This window comes from Schistocerca serialis, chromosome 1 (assembly GCF_023864345.2).
Source record: "Schistocerca serialis cubense isolate TAMUIC-IGC-003099 chromosome 1, iqSchSeri2.2, whole genome shotgun sequence".
NCBI classification, from domain to species: Eukaryota; Metazoa; Arthropoda; class Insecta; order Orthoptera; family Acrididae; genus Schistocerca; species Schistocerca serialis.
The window spans coordinates 542,610,521-542,631,527 of record NC_064638.1 but is presented as its reverse complement, the minus strand read 5'-3'; the positions used below and the strand labels follow the sequence as shown (position 1 = coordinate 542,631,527).

Below are 21,007 nucleotides of genomic sequence, written 5' to 3'. Positions count from 1 at the left end.
GAGTGAATTGTCGAAGTTCTTTTGAGTTTTATTTCCTTTAAAATAACTGTCACATGCTTCTAATCTGCAAACAGCATAACAGAAGTGCAGTGTGCAATTTATTAGGCAAAAATTTTAAACATGAGCCTATAAAGAGCGAGCGAGCGAGAGAGAGAGAGAGAGAGAGAGAGAGAGAGAGAGTATAAAATTTTGCTGGAGCAATGCATGGTAGCATATGTGGAAATGTATTGTATGTTTAAAGAAAGCAACCATTCTTTGCATACTGTGAACACCCTTGATATTAAGATTGGTTGCCTGAAGTCTATCAGAAGACTTTTAGCTCTACCACCATGCAAAATTTTGTGGTGATTGGAGAAAAAAAATGTAGACACACATATGGTTTAGCAGTACTTGTAGGACTTGGAAAGAAGAAATTCTTTCTATCCTCTAACTACTCTGAGATGAGCAATGACGATTTTCAGTTCCTAAATAATGGAGAAGTTGTGTTGAAATGGCAGCATATACAGTGTGGATAACGTTTTAAAAACGGACTGAAGTGAAATATTTGTAAGATACTTTAACACCTGGTATAAAATGGAAAAAACTATTATCCTTCAATTCAAGCCCTATAAACAACTATTTCATGAAAGAACTGACTTAAATATGTTGGATCAATTGTGGTTAAAATATTTCAGTTGACCCATACCATTGTAGTAATGTGGTAGTAACAGAGGAAGCTATATTATTACTTGAAAGCTCATATAATAGTTACATCACACATTTACGATATACGAATATATGTGTATATGACTTTTCCTCTGACAAACATTTCATCGCAACATCACGTGCATGATGTAGCGAGTGATTACCACACTGTAGTTCATCAGCAGATGGTGTCTTACGTTGCTCCATAATACCTGCAATTTAAGTCTGTGTTTTCATCAAAATGACTAAAGGAAGTCTATAAAAGAAAATGATAGATAGCGTATGTCCTCTTGCATGTGCTCGTGTTTCGTGACTGCTTGTATTCTCAACTGTAATTTGCAATTTGCGTAAGATTACTTGTTTCCTTTCACACAAGGACACAAAACAATCCATAAGTGGCCATTTCCATTCTTGCCAAAATAGGACTGATATTACATAACAGCTACACATTGTGACTGCATGTCCAAAGCTTTGTAAAAATACGGAACATAATGCATACCACAATTGCCAGTGAGAAGTTTTAGTAAATGTCCAAGCCCACACGCAGGTGTTTGAAATACTAGAATAAGGAACACTTACATAAAATGCTGTTGCAGTTGTAGGGTATAATTCTGGTCCAAAAGTTGGTTCTAGCTGGCTTCCATCATCACTTTGCATATAGAAATGTACAGCTGTGACCAGAGAGCTCTGTATATTTAGACTCCTAGAGAAAATATTACTATTAGCCCGTGCACTCTACTGAAATAATAGAAACATGTGACATTAACAATATGTAGACAGACTTCATCTGCTGAATAGTGTGTGCACAAATACATGTTGTTGTATGCGGACATAACAAAACAGAGGAATGTTGGCTTGCGGGGTGCAGTTGTTAAGTATTTGATGCCATTTAGTATAATTTCACCGTGAAAATCGATGGTTAATAATACCATCCACTTCAAAAATATACCACATACAAAGGTAGGCCTACTTGATGTTCTTAGACCTTGGACGCAAAACTTCAGTGATGGATCTGTCACAAATTAGTTATCTACTTTAAAGGGTTGTGATGGCGGTTTGATGACATAATAATAATATGAAACTCAATGCAAGTGAAAATAATGAAAATTAAAAATTTTGCAGCCGTTGGAGCAGTTTACTTCGATTTTCATGATTTTGTGTCTCTAATTATCCAAAGAAAAATACCCTTAAAATCAAGATAGCATCTCACAAGTTGGTTCATATAATTCGTAATTTTATGAAGAATGATACTATCAATTTTCATAATGATCGGTTCTATACTTTTTGAGTTAGATTGCGCGCAAATGTGAGAAAAGTCATTTCGAGATAAACGCGTTTGAAAAATAAATTCTCCAAAACTAGAAATTCAGGAAGTTAACAATAATTTAAAATGCTTACCGATTAATCTGCGATTCCAGCACCATATAATAATCCTTCTTCTTCCTCATAGACTTAATCTTGCGCTTGCAGCAGTGCTTTCCGAGATTTTCGACCTTCCTTCGATTCCAATGAACTACATCGATACTGCCGACTCACGCACTGGTTATCCATTTTATCGGCATAATTGAAGCTTTGCGTGCCTATTACAATTCCTGCCACGTTCATGACTATCAGAAGGGATGAATTTCCATCATTGAATAACCCGCTGCTAAACATGATGCCAATTCAACGACTTTAAGTCTGGAGTCCAAGTGTTTAGGAGTTAATCGCCAAATAAAGGAATTTCTCATTCGCATTTTGTGTGTGGCCACCTACACGTCTCTCCAGTAATTTATCTCTATCCGCTATCCCGATGTGCACTCCGTTCTATGCTCATAAAATCTAAACGAATTCGAATTTCGCTTTGAAATTTTGACAGCGTATTCTCAGATGGTAAAGCTAACGATTAATGCAATAAAAAATTGGATTTTTTGAACCTCCTAATGTGGTTTGCCCCCTTACGTAGGTGTGCAGATGGAACCAAAAAGTCAAGATTACTGGAAGAATGAAGTTACACAGAAAAAGCCTAGTGTAAGAAATATCCATTACGTAAACTGGCTTATGAAGGGAAATGTTGGTAATTATTTGATTTTTCGTTACGGCTAAAATATATGTTAAAGTAGCATTCTCGATTACAGAAATTTTCAGACAATCTGAAAGCATATTTTCGGAGAGCGAATACCTGTCGCATAGGGGTAGATACAAACTGTATTTACGGTACGAAGTGGCAAAAGTGTTCCTCGTTTTTCATGTCACATTTATGCAGACCATCAATGGAACAGGAGTCAACGTCTAGGATTGCCTGGAAGGAAATTTTGACATTGATGTCTGTGGGAAGAAGAGTCGCGTCACGTTGCTAATATTTGATGTTAACTTGTTCAAACGGCGTTTGCATATTGACACTTTTATTCATTACGATGACATGCAGAAAAAAGTCTCCGAATGTCATCTTGATTAGTTTCTGGCCATGCCTGAAACGCACGCTGGGTCATTTTATGAAGACTGCTGGCTGGAGGCTGATATGAAAGTATTGCCTTCACATTGCAGCCGGCCAGTGTGGCCGAGCGGTTCTAGGCGCTTCAGTCTGGAACCGCGCGACCGCTACGGTCGCAGGTTCGAATCCTGCCTCGGGCATGGATGGGTGTGATGTCCTTAGGTTAGTTAGTTTTAAGTAGTTTTAAGTTCTAGGGGGCTGATGACCTCAGATACTAAGTCCCATAGTGGTCAGAGCCATTTTTGAACCTTCACATTGCATCCCAGTCACCCTCTATGGGTGACGAACCAGGGGCTGGGCACACATTTTTCAAGCTTTTATTTGCCAACTGCAGTGCGGGGTTTTGCACTATCCTGTCTGAATGTTTCACTTCGTTCTCCAGTCACGAAGAACATGACAACAGATTTACTGTTCTTGTTACATACTGGCGAGCATTCAGCTTTCCAGCTATACCATAACTACTAACTACTAAATCTCTCCTGTTACATCGCAGCAGTTCGAGAGGCATGGGTCTCAAGAATGGCTATTTCCAGTGACCTTTCACCAGCTCGTGTATGGACACCTTATGACGGTCTGAACTCCACAAACAGCAGTGAGACTCTTCGCTGAACACCAGCGAATGCTGTTCAATGCCCTATTTCAATATGGATCTTCACCACCATATATATCTCTGTTCGCAGCGATAAACAATACGTGGCAACTCGAGATCCCAATCCAGCTTCCAGTAGTCCGTTCCCGACAATTTATGCTGATGGTAATACCATCGTCCATGTTCCAGCTGTTGCCGTACGTCTATCTGTCAGAGACAGTACAACAGTTCTCGTCCTCGTACTGTTTCTTTTGAAACGATTCGCACTTCCTCTTCTTGCCACACTGTTTTCCTGACTCCATCTTGCCACCTCTCCTTCTGCAATCTGTATAAACTGTCGGTCTGATCATGCCAATATCTCGATCTTTCTCAAAGTCCGGAAAGTTATGAAAGCTTCACGCGAACGTCCTCTGGGCGTGCTATGTTGCGACCTCCACCTGAGAAGTTACAGCGGGATTAGACACGTTCAGTTGCCGTCTAGTTCGCACACTGTATTTTATTTGTAATTACTGCTCTTTTCTGTGCTTCAAATAAGTTCGCATGAAAATGAAATTTTAATCAACGAATCCCACAGGCATGGAAATACTGAGTGCGTTTGGTCACGTGTTCGTGGTGTAACACTATCTATTTCCAACATTGTAGTAGAGGATTTGCACTCGTGTGTTTGCTTAATGTTTATTTTGCGTCTGCCTTCGTTACGCATTAGAGGGGTTCCAAGAGGTCTCAGATATTTTCTTAAAGAGTTTCTGACCACTGACGTTTATTTGTTCACATATAAAGGTATAAAGGAATATGGTTTTTTGCCAAATATTGAAAATTAGCACAATACGATTATTAATGATGCAACAGTAGTTTTTGAAAGTGAATAGGAAATGAGTTTTGTGCTAAATGTGATGGAACATGTGCTGGCTGTAGGCAAAGAGAAGCACATTCAGAAGAAAATGTCACAGGAAGACATGCTACATTACTATACTGTATGTTACAACTACGAAAGAGAAACTTGATAGTTAGACTCAAGGCATAGAAGGACGCCACCAGAAGGTCTTTCATAGGGATAAACAGCAGGTAATAGCCAGAAATGTAAAAATCGTGCCTAGTTTTGAATGTATTAAAATAAGTTTAAATCCGTGAAGAAATTCACGAAACCGACTACAACTGGCATAAAGAACGAGAAAATACTTGACAATCACACAGATTTACACATAATCAGTTCCTTTTGATCTGAAACGTATCACGTTACAGTTCATTACTCATGTTAAAGGGTTTTCGATTATATGATTAGGACTTGGCTACCTTCAACTCTATACATTTCACTGCATTCAGATTTTATTATTATATACTGCGCAACAGAATTAAAAGGTCACTTTTTCAAAACTACCCATTACAACCCTTAAGTTTGAAATTTAGCTCAAATATGCGTACAACCTTGTCTTTGTAACGGTGCAAAAGCATGGCGCCCTGCGACGTAACCCTCGGGCTCGAGACCGCTTCAAACAGCACGTGCGAAAGAAAGGCAGCAGCTCAGAGAAGTTCATGCGATGTGTAAGACGAGTTAATGTCACATTGGCACGACATTTCATTACAGTTCTGCCCAACGCCACTGCGGACGCATCATACGACCAGAAACTCGTGACACCTCCTCGTACCGACATTTCACACCCAGAATTGAAAGTACGCGATTTTGATATGTGTGGCTGACGAAAACATTCCAGACACACCCTAGCTGAGAATCGGCACAAAAAGACCTCAGGGATGGCATAAAGGGCGGCAATGAAACAACCCATTTCCCTGAGGCGTTGATTGCTACACACTTCCTGACTGAAAACATCAGTTCGCAGAGTGGTGAGCAATAGGAAGACGTTCTTCTCAACCTGTGACATTGCTGCCACTCTCGGGGGTTTCAGCGTTACTCTAAGGACACTGTGTGTGGGGCAGTATCCTCATCGAACGTAATCGCACCCATTTGGAGCGCAGCGCGATTTTTGCTGTGGTGTACGGGTTGGAACCACTAGGGATCGTTGAAAACCATCCGACGAAATTTGAAGGTGATCCGAAGCAGCTGCGGACGCTTATCCTTCTTCAGCACTCCTATTTTCCGTTCACTTGTGGCGTGATCGTGGGGGAAAGTGACATTGACACATTTGTCACTGAAACGGCAAAGGGTTCCTCTGAGACCCCCAGTTCGGCGAAATTCCCGCTGGTACTCGCCGACCTTTATTGAGAATTTTAAAATCGTACCTATACAGACAGCACCAGTCACCTGCAGGCTACATTGTTGCCCTTGCGCCTGATAGTTGGCCATCGGAATCGGACGGTCTCAAAGATGTTGCCGATCGCCAAGCACCTGGGATGACGTCACAGGTTCTGCCTGTAGAGATGGATTTTTATAATTCTCAATAAAGGTGGCGGTTGCCAGCGAGGGTTTTGCCGAATCAGGGAGTCGTAGAGGACCGTTTGTCGTTTTATTCACGCATGTGTCAATGTCACACCCCTCCGTGGTCACTGAACAGGAGGGAGTGAATCAAGACGACCGAAAAAGTGTAAGAACCCTTCACTGTTTAGGATCATCTTCAGATTTCGTCGAATGGTTCTGAATGCTTCGTAGTGGTTACAACCTGTACATAACAGTAAACATTTCGGTCGCACTCCATTACACGCTTTCTCTGTGGTTGGCGCCCCATGATGTCCGTCGAGAAGGTTTGAAGCGGTCGAAAAATGTGGGAATCAACGTCCCAAGGAAATGAGTGGTTCCATTGACGCCCTTTTGTATCACCTCCTGAGACTTTCTTGTTTAGATTCTGAGAGGCGGTGTGTCTGAAATGTTTTCCTCGCCCATTCATAAGAAACCACGTGATTTCAACACTGGGCATCGTGGCTCTGACCGCCGTTGCAGAGACTTCAAAAGAAGGAGTGAAATGTGGATAAGAGGGGCTGCGAAGACCTTTCCATTCCGTGACACGTCTACGGTGACGTTTGGCAGAATTTTGGTGAAATTTGGTGCCAATGTGACATCTTCACATGAACTTCTGAGCTGAGGTCTTTTTTAGTGTGTCGACATTGCTACTTGATGCGTCGTCGAGCCCGAGTGTGATGTAGCAGGAGGTCATGCTTTTGCACCAGAGGGAGATTGTACGTACCTTTGAGCGAAATTTCAAAATTAAGCACCCCTTTTGGAGGGGGGGAGGGGGATTATGGTGCTTCGGAAAAGCGAACCTCTAATTCTGTTTTTCGGTATATTTTGACATTGGCAGGAAGTGACATATTAGTTTAATCACATTCCACATTCGTATAGGATCGATCACATTTAATATTAGTATTGAAAAATTCGCTGCCCCATGCAGTGACTGGAAACTGTAAAACTGGCAGCACTAAAAAAAACAATTTCTCGGTTGATATCCTACGGTTCTTCTGTTACTACATGACAGCGATTCTGAAGGAACTATGACGAAATGTTTGATGATACTGTAATACCCCTTTGTGCGCCATGTAAAAGATCTTTGTCAAAGGAATATCATTAATATTTCATCATATTTCATCGTCAATGTTACTTGATACTGTAATACAGGCCTTAGGGTGTGGTCCTCTTATTGTGCTTAACCAAATGATAAATGCGAAAGCATATAAAGACGTCGTATAGTACCAGGTGTAACGCAGAGTAAGGAAACAATTTAGAAGCGATGATTGTATCAGCATGACAATGGACCCTCTCATAGAGCACCATTTGTCAGGCAACTGTTTGAGTAGAATAATATTCCTGAAATGTGCTTGCCTGACTACAGTCCGGACTTGAACACAATAGAAAACATGTAGGATGAGAGAGAAAGTCGATTTTTCCCCGAACTACAACGTCCAACGTCACTACCTTCTCCAGTTTCGGCTCTCGAGGAAGACTGGGCTGAATCAGGCATCCTGTAGGCATCAACAACTCATTGAAAGTGTCTCTAGCGGATTCAAGCCATCATAAAAGCCAAGGGTGGGAACACTGCATGTTAATGCCCGCTAAAAGTGTCAAGCTACTTTTGATCTCATTGTGTGGTCATAGACATCAAGGAACGAATAAATCTTATTATAAAAATGTGAGAAAGTGATATGAGCACCTTTGCTGACTGTATGCGAAAAAGACCTGTTTGGAATAAAGAAAAAAACTTCTGACGGAAAACACGGTCCATGCGCTAGATTGACATGCAGAAGACTGATTATTTGCCGATACTATCAGTTTTTCCTTCGTGAGGGACCTAGAAAGAGGTATACTCTCACTCGTGAGCTAAAACGCAGGCCATTTGACACTTGAATATTCGCCAGGAACTTCTCTCCCGGTAACAGCTCTTAGTTAATTGGAATTCGTGAAATTTTAATGAAGGTCTGTATGGACGAGGTTTCAAAAAATTTCTGCGTGTGTATTAAAAAGTGTTCAAGTGTTAATTTACTCACTGTACAATCGAGGACATGTCTGCTATGATCCTATGCCACAATCTTCTGTGTGTTTACAGAAATACTCCACCGTTAACTTCCGGAAGGGCAGTTTAGGATAAAAAAAATCAGTTTGGAGTGTCGTAGCGGCCCCTTGTGGTTAGAGGGCCAGCACAACCGACATGCAAGTTGGGTTGCTGACCCCCTTCCAGGAGCGCGGACAGAAACAGTAACAGACTTTCCAAATAATCATGGAACTACTTCGCCAACAACATGTGACAGTGTTCCACCAATCAGAACTCCTATAACTCATGTAGCACTCCGCCGACGTGGCTTTATAAGCACGCCTAGATCGTCAGACCGACAGTGTTTACCATCCGCTAGGAACAGCTCTAGCCAGTACTTACACCTGCCCTAGCATTGTATTCACTCGTCGTAGCATTGTAGTAGCATGTTGTATTTTGTGGAGTACATTTTGGTCAGTATTTTCCTCCATTATCTTGTTTCTGTATCTGGATTTCCAAAACAAGAGTGGTGTATGCCAAGAAGGCGTTTTTCTTTAATTATAACAAAATGTGTTCAAATTGAGTGTTAGTTCTTTCCTGCCGACCGCAGGACACTACATGGAGAATCGTCAGCTTAGTTATATTGGAATAACTATTGAAGCCATCTCAAATGCAGTGACCAGATAAGACGTAAATACTCACTGATGGGTCGAAAATAACTGATATACAATAAAAGCACATGGTGCCACCTTTTGTCCTTATCTCAGGGCAGAGCTCCACACCCCGCCCTCCACTCCCCCTCAGAACACATGGTGTTAACCACCGAACCACTTGCCACCGGTTCGTTCGGTCGCTTTGACTGGGCTACGTCTCAGTTCCTCAGCTCCCCATGCCCTAGCAGTACGGAGGGGCAATGACATTCGTCCTATGAACATAACACAAGTGGTCGAGTTGCAGCGGTAAGGAACTAGACCCAACAAAAATGTTGCTTCACCTTGATATTTACTTTAGGTGTGTTGCTATTGTATGTTTCTGTGCCGATCGGAAGGTCGACACTTACGTGGTTTGTAAACGTACTCATTTACCACGAGCGCTACATATGGTTAGAATACCGCCTCGTCTGGATTGCAGCATCTCAGTTCAACGTAAAGCACCAGCAGGGACGCATTAGAAGGTCTGTGGAACAGTGAGTTAACATTCATGCCACAAAGGACAGTTGCGACCAATGATCAGGTTCCCATCATCACGTTACGTACAGAAAGCCTATCAACCATAGAAGTTACTCGACGTGTGCACCAAAGACTAAGTGATTTGGTGCGGATTTGGAATCGGTTCCAATTGACAAGTTACGTTGGGGACTTACCCCACACATGCTACCAAGTTAGACTGGTGCAAAGAATGATAGATATCTAATAGAAATCGGGGGCTGAGTGCTCTAGGACTGAATTCTTCGAAGAGGTTGCAAGAGGTCATGTACCGCATCAAAATATTGGGGGACTATTTCATGGTGCGAGTCTCCATTCCCGATATCCATGAAGAGGACGATGTCGTACACCACAAATTCGTGGACACCGTTGCAGATGGGCGAGAAACCCTCCAGGTTTCGCGTCGGGAGTTCATGGACGAAGATGGGATATGTTTGTACCTAATAATCACAGACAACGTGTTTGGAGACAATCTGGTAATATCGAACGCCTCCAGCACCGTGGCCAAAATGTGCAAAAAGATGGTGGTGAAATGATGTTCTGGGTAGCATTACATGGGGCCACCGTACACCTCCGTGATTACTGACAGCAATCACTCTGCTCTACAGTACAGGGACGAGATACTGCAACCAATAGTGGGACCGTATCGCCAACTTTTGCTGAAAATTTCATCTTGATGGGTAACTCGCGTGCTCGTTGTACTATTCTCGTGAACATGTTCCTTCAGCGTTCTAGAACAGAGTCCCTTTCCTGTTCCCTGGACATGAAACCAATCAAACATACGTGGCTTCGATTGAAACTAGCTATTATTGAAGCCACTACTTCCGCAGAATCGCTATTGAAGAGTGGGACAAATTGAACCACAGCTGACTTGATGGTCATATAGACTGTATATCACGACGACATCAAGTCTACATGCTCCATCACCTGTTAACGTTGCTCTGGTGTCCAGTGAGAAATCCCCGTCGGAAGCAGGTGATGTTGCCGCTAAACAAATGATATTTTTTTTTATTGTTGGTCTGGACACATTCGAAGTGAATATATAAGCGTTATCCACAAAATTATTTTTTCTGTACCATGAATTAAAATATAAAGAAGTGATACAAAACTTTTGTTCCATCTCTCCGGTCTGTCCCCTGTCTGTCCCTGTCTGCACCCTTAATATTAACATGTTTGCTTCTAATTTGACCTAGGGTTGTTCTGACTCCTCTATATGCTGAGCTCATCGTTCAGACCACCGTTTCTATTTTTGTTTCTTCACATTTTTCCTGCAGCCGTTTCTCATTGGCGTCCCTCTAATCCCTGTTTCATTCCTGTCTTATACTGCTGAAATCCTCTCTTCCCATGAACATTTTTACTTGTTTTTTTTCTCGATGAATTGAAATACTTATGTTACCCAAGGTTTCTTCAGTTATCTTTCTCGCATCTGTATTTGTCCAATTTCTGTGATTTCCTTTGATGTAGATGTCCATTCCTCTTAAAATGAACTTGCTATTGTGGAATTCATGATCGCAGTATCTACAATCTTACATCTACATCTACACCTACATGATTACTCTGCAATTCGCATTTAAGTGCTTGGCAGAGGGTTCATCGAACCACAATCATACTATCTCTCTACCATTCCACTCCCGAAGAGCGCGCGGGAAAAACGAACACCTAAACCTTTCTGTTCGAGCTCTGATTTCTCTTATTTTATTTTGATGATAATTCCTACCTATCCAGGCTGGGCTCAACCTACTTAGATAACTTCAAACGCAACCCATCATTCTTCAGTAGTTCAGCATCCAACTTCTTCCCACATTCATCATTCTGAACGATTCTCGTAGACTTCACTGGTCTTCATCATTGTGATCCGTGTCTATATCCGTTATAGGTACATATTGCAATCTGGTATCTCGTTTCTGAATCTCTGTCTGACCATTATGTAATCCGGCTGCAATCGTACCGTCTCTCTGCGCCTTTTCTAAGTGTACCTCCTCCTCTTGTGATTTTTAAACAGTGTATTCGCTATAACTAGTTGAAATTTATTGCAGACCTCGGTCTTCCTCTTCCCTCACTCTAAGTACCGAGCCAGTATTCTCATGTAACTCTTACTTCTATTGTTTCCCATACTACCGTGTTTTAATTCCCCATTATTATTAAATTTTCACCTGCCTTTACATACTGAATTACTTTTTGAATAACCTCATATGCTTTATCTGTCCCTTCATCTCCTGCTTGTGATGTCGACATACATAAGTGAAATACCGTTGTCGGCTTGCATTGCTGTCAATTCTGATCAGAACAACTCAATCACTGAACTGTTCGCAGCACCTCACTCTCTGCTCCACTTCGATTTTTCATGAGTCCTCCTCCCATCATCCCATTTTCTGCTCCTGTTATTGACCCCGTATCAGAAATCCGTGCCTTCTTTCCAGTTGACTTCACTGTCCCCACTACATCTAGATTGGGCATTTGCATTACCTTTTTCAAAATTTCTAAATTTCCTACCATGTTCAAACTTTGCACGTTCCACACTTTGAGCAGTAGAATCCTACCATACCGTTGCTCATTCAGTCTTTTTCTCATGGGTCTCCTCCTGCTTGGCAGTCGCCTCCTGGAGATGAGAATGGGGGACTAATCCGGAATACATGTTTCCATATATCAGTACTATAAAGAGCTAACAGTTGACTCGTCAGTCTTCTGACTGGTTTGATTCGGCCCACCACGAAGTCCTTTCCTGTATCAACTTTTCATCTCAGAGTAGCACTTGCAACATACCTCCTCAATTATTTGCTGAATATATTCCAGTCTCTTCCTCTATAGTTTTTACACTCTTCAGCACCCTCTAGTGCGATGGGAGTTATCCCTGAAGTCTTAATACATGTCCTATTATCTTGTCCTTTCTTCTTGTTAGAGTTTCCATATGTTCCTTTCTTCGTCTACTCTGAGGAGAACCTCTTCATTCCTTACCTTGTCAGTTCAGCAAATTTCCAACTTCGTTGTGGAGCACCACATCTCAAATCCTTCTATTCTGTTCTCTTCCAGTTTCTCCACAGTCCATGAGTCAGTACAATATAATGCTGTGTTCCCAACGCACATTCTCAGAAGTTTCTTCCTCAAATTAAGGGCTATGTTTGATACTAGTGGACTTCTCCTGACCAGGAATGCCCTTTATGCCAGTGCTAGTCTGCTTTTTGTATCGTCCCTTCGAATTCGTTAACTTCGTGTACTTCGCGTTCCGTCCCAATTCCGTGTTAAATTGCTCGCTATTCTCTTTTCTGCTACTTCTCATTACTTTCGACTACCTTCGATTTACTTTCTGGACTCAAGAGACTGTTCATTCCATTCAGCCGGCCGCGGTGGCCGAGCGGTTCTAGGCGCTTCAGTCTGGAACCGCGCGACTGCTATGGTCGCAGGTTCGAATCCTGCCTCGGGCATGGATGTGTGTGATGTCCTTAGGTTAGTTAGGTTTAAGTAGTTCTGGGTTCTAGGGGACTGATGACCTCAGATGTTAAGTCCCATAGTGCTCAGAGCCATTTGAACCATTTTTTTTTCGTTCTATTCAACAGGTCGTGTAATTGTGCTCCAAATTCACCTACAATAGCAGTCTCATCAGCGGATCTTATCGTTGATACCATTTCACCTTGAATTGTATGGCCACTGTTGACCTTTCTTTAATTTCTGTCATTGCTTCTTCGATGCAGAGGCGAAAGACTGCATCGCTGCCTTACACTATAGATTTACGAAGATGAACTAGGAACCAAGAAGCTGTCAGTTGGAAGGTGGATCAAAAAATTGGGGTTTTTTTTTTTTTTTTACCATACCGTCAGCGTCACTGGAGGTGAAGCATGATATCGGATTAGAGAGGGTTGAGGAAGAAAATCGGTCGTGTCTTTTGCAAAGGAACCATTCAGACATATCCCTTGAGCGATACAGGTAATTCGCAGAAAAACAGCCAGATAGCCAGACAGCTAGACAGCTGAAACTTCCTGGCAGATTAAAACTGTGTGCCGGACCGAGACTCGAACTCGGGACCTTTGCCTTTCGCGGGCAAGTGCTCTACCAACTGAGCTACCCAAGCACGACTCACGTCCCGTCCTCACAGCTTTACTTCTGCCAGTATCTCGTCTCCTACCTTCCAAACTTTACAGAAGCTCTCCTGCGAACCCTGCAGAACTAGCACTCCTGAAAGAAAGGATATAGCGGAGACATGGCTTAGCCACAGCCTGGGGATGTTTCCAGAATAGCTAGACAGCTATTTCAATCCTGGCATTCCCGAATGCGAACATACTGACACAAATACGCGAAATAACGCTGGGCTCCTTGGAAAGTTGAACAGTTCGACTGAAATATCCGTTTCTGCTGTTCATTGCCCTCAATCACTAGACGTTGATGACAGTGGGCTGCCTTCAGGCCGTTCGCAGCTAGCGTGTCGTGGCGGAGTGTCGTTGAGTGCCGGCGCTGGTGTCGGCAGGTGTTGGTGCACATGTCGACGGCGTTCTGCAACTGCGTGGTGCGCGACGCGGTGGCAGAGCGCGTCTACCCCACCAGCCTGCCGCCGGAGCGCGTCCTGGAGCTCGTCCACGGCCTCACGGACGCAGAGCTGGAGGCCGCCACGCCCAGGTAACCGTGCGGCGCTTCTCATGCGTTAACCAGCCTGTGCTGGAAAAAAAACTGCACAAAATGCTACACATTCACTATACGAGATGCGACAATAAAGTAATGAGACTGATGTGAAAAGAAAATATTGCTTACCATATTAGTCAAGTTTAGTGTTGTCTCCTTCAAAGTAGTTCCCTTCTGATTGCACACACTTTTTCCAGCGCTTCTGAAATTGATGGTAACATTTCAGGAACTCATCTTCTGTAATATCCTCCAAGATCCTCGTCACAGCTTTTTGGACAGCTTGTGTTGTTTGAAAATCCTTGACCGCCGTTTTGACTCTTGTAAATAGAAAGAACTCGCACCGATCGATATCTGGTGAGTAAGGAGGCTGTCGTAGTACTGAAATTTGTTTTGAGGTTAAAAATTGCTGTACTGACAGAGCAGTATGGGATGGCACATTATCGTGATGCAGAATACAATTATCAGCAATGTTGGCAAGGACATGGAAGAACTCTTTTATGAACTCTTTCTAAAATTTCTTTGTAGTAATATTGGTTAACTGTTTGTCCAGGAGGCACCCACTCTTTATGAACAGTTCCCTCGGAATCAAAGAAGCACACAAGCATGCATTTCACTTTTGACTTTGACATGCGAGCTTTTCTTGGTCTGGGTGATCGCTTTGAGCACCATTGCGAACTTTGGCGTTTTGTCTCCGGATCGTACTGAAAAAACCAACTCTCATCACCTGTGATATCACAGCTCAACAATTCTGGGTTGATTTCCGTTTGCTCTAACAGATTGGCTTCCACATTTTTCCGTGTTTCTCGCTGTTGTGGTGTGAGATTTTTGGGGACCATTTTTGCACAAATATTTATCATACTAAGATCTTCATTAATTATTAGACGAACGGTTTCTCGATTCATATTCTGTTCCTCTGCAATCATTTTCACGGATAATCTTCGATCAGATTGTACGAGTTCGCGCACCCTGGTCAAGTTGACATCTGTCCGTGAGGTTGATGATCGTCCACTGCGGTCTTAATTTTCAACATTCGTTCTGCCTTCACTAAACATTTTATGCCAATGAAAAACTGGAGCTCTTGACATAACCTCCTCTCCAAAAGCCTTCTGAGGCTTACCGTAAATTGTCGTCGTGTATTCACCCAATTTAACGCAAAAAGAAATTTCATATCATTGCGCAATATTATGCGGTTCCATTCCCATGACGAGGGACACAAACATGTGTTAACTTATTACCGCACAACTCACGGCTGAGCAGTTGCATCGATGTGCCGCTTGGACTAGAAGCAGCTTATAGACCAAGGTCAAAGATATTGTGCCTACGCAAGCCTGCAGGGTTGCCACATCTTGCAAAGAAAATAAGTCTCATTAATTTATTGTCACACCTCGTATTTTTATTTCAGTGTGACTTCTCATTAGAACATAACTCTATATTTAATTATTTGTCCAAGACATGAGGAAGGGCAACACTAGTCGTAAATTTGTAATATTTTCATTGCTACATGAATGGATCAGGCACAAAAATATCAGGTTGTAAATTGTACATTTCCATACCAACGATATTCCAGTAATGATGACTCATCGTAAATAAAATCGCTTATGGTTCCACATTCATTAGAGGTAACAGCTAAACTGAGCATCCTGCTTATATTTCTACGTGGCTAATCTCGTTATGTGACATCAATAGTAACTAGCGCACTCTTTATTACTATCATTTGTATTCTACATTTTTCAAAAATTATTTAAAAATAAGGTGTAGTAGCTTTACATAAAGTAACAATGGTATCCTTAAATACTAAAATAAATTCAGCAATTATATTAAAACCAAAAGACAGATTCCACATATAGACGGTGTTAGTTCAATTACTAATAATATTTGTTTTTGTATAAAAATATTACAAAACCATAAAGCAAAAATATTACAAAAGAAGCTACACGTTGTCGCACCCTGACGATCAACAGTGATCTGACTGATTTGATGTGGACCACCGCAACTTCCTTTCTTGTGCCAACCTCTTCATTCCACAGTACTACTTCGACCCAGTGTCCTCAGTTGTTAGACGTTCTCCAGTCTCTGTGTTCCCCTACAGTTGCTGCCCCCTACAGCTTCCTCTAGTGCCGTGGAAGCTAGTCCCCGTTGTCTTAGAAAATGCCTCATAGCGTTCTCCACTTGTCGTCAGTGGTGCTGCAGTGAACCTCATTCCTTAAAAGCACACCCAAATTTCAGCATCCTTCTGTAGCATCTCTTCTCAAACAATAATTCTCTTCTCCCACTACCTGTGACTCACTTGCATAAGATATTGTGCTCCAAACGTACATTCTCAGAAATTTCTTCCTCGAAAAGACACATATGCTGGATAGTAGTAGACTTCTTTGGGCCACCAGTTTGCTTTTCATGTCCTCCTTGCTTCGTCCATCATCTGTACTTTTGCCTCCAATGTAGCAGGACTCATTAACTTCATCGATTTCCTCTTCCCCGATTTTTAAGTTCGTTTTATCTCGTGTCTGGTACCCTTCAGGAAGCTCACAACTGTTTTGTGAGCACTTGAATGATGAGCACGGGGCCCCAGGCTACTGCAGCACGTACTTCCTTTCTTGAGTTTCAGTCTCCCATCTCTGACTGTCCTGAAATCCCTGTCCTTTTCTTTCGACGCAATGCAATGAGTGCACCTACAGCATAACGAGGAATTAGTGTATGGGTGATGCAACTGAGGCCGGAGGTTGTTATGTGATGCTTTGGGGCTGTGTTTTGAACAATATTAGGGTCCTCTTATCTAGGTTACCGTGAACATGAACCAGGATGTTTATTTCAACGTTCTCGACGACCAAAGATTGCTCTTTTCTTATAAATCTTCATGATGAGTGATAAATCAACGGAATCCGATATGTATATATAAAGATGGCGGTTCTGTCGGTACACAAGATATAAAAGGGCAGTGCAGTGGCAGAGCTGTCATTAGTACTCAGGCGAATCATGTGAAAAGGAGGCCGACGTGATTGTGGCCGAACGATGACAGTTAACAGACTTTGAACGAGGAATGATAGTTGCAGCTAGAGGCATGGGACATTCCATTTCGGAAATTGTTATGGAATTAAACATTCCGAGATCCACAGTATCAAGAGTGTGCCAAAGCACAAAATTCCAGGCACTGCGTCTCACCACGAACAACGCAGTGGCCGACGGGTTTCACTTAACGACAGACAGCAGCGGCATTTGCATACACTTGCCAGTGCTAACAACAAGAACACCGGGTGAAATAACAGCAGCAATCAGTGTGGGACGTACGAGGAACGTATCCGTTCTAACACAGCGGCGAAATTTGGCATTAATGGGCTATGGCAGCAGACGACCGACACGAGTGCCTTTTCTAAGAGCATGGGATCGCCTGCAGCGCCTCTCATGCCCACGTGACCATATAGGTTGGACCCTAGACGACTGGAAAACCATGGCGTAGTCAGATGAGTTCCAGGTGCCGAACCGCACAATAATGGGTTCGGTGTATGGGGCGGCGGTGGAGTGGGTGGACTGCTGTGGCCTGTTGTGGAGTTGTGAACCACTGAGGGCTACGGCGGGGCGAAGCCTCTCCGTCGTTTCTAGGTCCCCACTTTAATACACAATACACAATCTGCGACGTCCCCATTCGTTTAAGTTATCTTAATAAGGAATCTTAATTGCTCTAATGACCATGTTTGGCAATCGGACTCGAAAAACGGGAAACGATTGTTTGCATTTGCTGCTGAGCAGTAAAACTACTGATCACTCTCTACATTAACAGAGTTTGCACACTACCACACTACGAATTACACATAAATAAATAGCTATTGCCAACTGAAAGCAGAGGCAACATGTCTAACTTCGTACGAACTGCCTTTGAGGTGACCATTATGAAAAAAGGTTAACTAATATGAACACTTTATTTGCATCAGTGCCTAACGAGCATTTCTACATACACTCACGCACAAATAACTACTTCGAACGTAAGACACCTTATAGATACTCGCCATATAAATATTATATTGACTACTCTGCGTGGCATAGAAGATGCTTAGCATAATGTGTTGGCAAGTTTTGTAACTGTACAGTTACGAATATTTGTTTGATACCATATCTGAAATTATTTAGATCACTTCTCTACATCTGACAAGGAATAACACTTACTGTTTGAGCTATCCTTTGAGCCTGACTCTGAATAAGCAGAGTATTAATTCGTGACACTTACATTAGTTGAGAATTTTCACATTGTACAATCCACCACAATGCTTTTTACACAATAAAAGTTTCACGTTATGATGCAGTGTAATCTTCTTAAGTTCATCATCAGCAACACACAACATTATAAGAGGATTTAACTGGTTCATAATTTACTTACCAGCTTCATTTCAGTTACTGGCAACTATTTACATTCACATTTCTTCCACAGCAAAACGTAGTTTAACACATTTTCCCATAGGAAAAAAAGGGTAATTTGCTATCTACACAAATAATAACACTGTGAAAGAGTTTTCTTTTAGAATAACTCAAATAATTATTATGTAACTTGAAAATCAGGATAGAGCATGGCTTTCACAACTCAAATATGGGTTCCTTCTATGAAATCAGAATTCCACAAACGCACATACGGAAGTAAACCTAAGTCTTCTACGTGTGTGGTGAGGAGCAATGTACAAGCCTCCGTCGAAAAGGCTATTAAAATGCTCTTCGCTGCTTACACTTTTGTGGCCCTGAATAATACTGGTTTCTCCTTTGTAGTAATAGCCATTATGACGTATGTTGAAGTTTTACAGAGCCCACGACTCCACAACATATCCAGCATATATTTCGTAATAGCTCGGACCTCACATCTACTTAGATAATATAGGTGTGCTTGTTTACTTGCTCTTGTTATAGAAATGAAGGCCCTAATTTATAATTAGCTCAATTAAGACCACACGGGAACATTACCACTGCATGTTACCAGGCCTGAACTAGGACAATCTATATTGCACTGTTCTGGGACAAAGTTTCTAAAAATGACGGAATACAGCCACGCCACTACATCCGCAACGATTTCCCTAAAAATATTTCTTAATACTAAAGCCATGTCCCCCTAAAGCGAGTAATACATAACTTTACAATACATCTTAATAAGTCTTTTTCACACAATTAATAAAAGAATACACTTTTACATGAATCTGTGGTGTCTGTTCTTTCGGGCGTGAACAATGAAACAGACACCATACAGAATCCGCAGTGCCAGAAATATGATTCACTTGTGGGTGTGATCCGATGCAGATATGTGCTTGAATAGAGAGACCCGATTCCAAATGATTTACATCATTTCTAGTGGATAGCGTAACACTAGAGATCTGGGAAGCTAGCGTACATTTTTCTTCTTACAACCTCAATTATGCAAATTGAAGGTGGAGGGGGAGAAAGGAAAGGAAGGTGAAGGGATTATTGATGTCAGCTGCTTCGGGACTTCATGTTGAATCATCAGCGACGAGTGAAAATGTATGCCAGCCTGGGATTCAAACCCGATATCTCAGTTCGTATAACTGATTTGCCTCGATGGCCAATGAATCCACCACCTTCAGTGCGGACGCACAATAACATCCTACCACTTGGGGGAATCCCAAAGTAGCGGACATGGAGGACACGAGCAGGGGCTGCAGATAAGTGCCGCTGGGTGGGAGTGTTGTTCAGCTGAGAGGCGTGCCGAGATAGTCCTCGCAATTACGACGAAACACTGTGTCCAGGTGACGCAATGGTGAATGCAAGTGCCTAGTAAGCAAGCGATCCCAGGTTCGAATTCCCGTCCGACACACATTTTCACTTATCGCCGCTTATTCTACCATAAAGTCCCTTTGCAGCTGGCTTCAATAATCTCTTCGCCTTCCTTTCCTTTCTCTCCCATTCGCCTTCAATTTACAAAAAAATATACATTGCAATTTCACAAATACTGTTTATGTACGTCTATAGCATCATTAGTTGTAACTTCAGCCACAAGGCAGCAGTACTTCACAACATTAGTTCACATTATGCCTGCCTGATGGCACGTGAATGCAATTAGGCGTGCTTTATGTCGCACCTCCTTACTCATGAGAGCAGAAAAAATGCTTAAGCCTTACCAACTGTTGCAACCCAATTTTTTGGAAGAAAAAATTGATGTCGTTTGCAGTAATGATATTTATACCATTATATCCTGATTGGGGATAATTTGTGCGATTGCATTTGGGTTGTGAAATTCTTTCACCCACATAGTTAAAATAATACAGTTGTGTGTTGTCTATTTGTCACATTCTTTGCATAGCTCTCAAGCCATATGCGATAAGTGTCACATTGTTGATCCCACCATTATAGTTTGGATGACAGTTTTCGTGTTTTCACCTTCGAGTAGAGTTGTTACTGTATGAGAGTGTTGCCTTGGTCTGCTGCAGCCTGGTCGGCGGCCATCCCAGCGCGTACACCTTCAGCAAGCAGCTGGCTGAGAACCTGCTGGTCGAGCGCCGGCCGCCTGGACTGAGACTCGTCATCGTGCGGCCCTCCATAGGTGAGCAGTGCTGTGCCGTCGCGGTGGCCGAGCGGTTCTATGCGCTCAGTCCGGAACCGCGCGACTGCTACGGTCGCAGGTTCGAATCCTGCCTCGGGCATGGATGTGTGTGATGTCCATAGGTTAGTTAGGTTTAAGTACTTCTAAGTTCTAGGGGACTGATGACCACAGATGTTAAGTCCCATAGTGCTCAGAGCCATTTTTTTGAGTAGTGCTGTCTGTCAAAGTTCACGTTTGATGGTCGCCTTTACTATATGCAATGTAGAGTCAATACATTATGACCGCTGCCCAATGCGAGACTGAATGCTGCCTGCTCTCACTGCAACCACAAGACGCTGTAAGGAAAGCGCAGTATCTGATGAAATGTTTCTGGACACCTATTAGTAAACATTAATACAGGACGTGTTACGCTTCTCCTTTATGATTATTTTAACTCTGCTGGGGACACTTGAAATGAGCTGTTTGAATGTCTGTGGAGGAATTGCAGCCCATTCTTCCTAA

General features: G+C 42.4%; 1 protein-coding gene across 1 annotated transcript in view; it reads left to right on the top strand.

The window, feature by feature from the left end:
* LOC126412230 (putative fatty acyl-CoA reductase CG5065) overlaps window positions 1–21,007 on the top strand; it is a 125,391-nt gene that overhangs the window by 52,361 nt on the left and 52,023 nt on the right. The window contains exons 4-5 of the mRNA XM_050081761.1: window positions 13,826–13,974; window positions 20,394–20,506. Of these exons, the coding sequence (XP_049937718.1) occupies window positions 13,826–13,974; window positions 20,394–20,506 (262 nt within the window). The remainder of the gene's footprint in view (window positions 1–13,825; window positions 13,975–20,393; window positions 20,507–21,007) is intronic.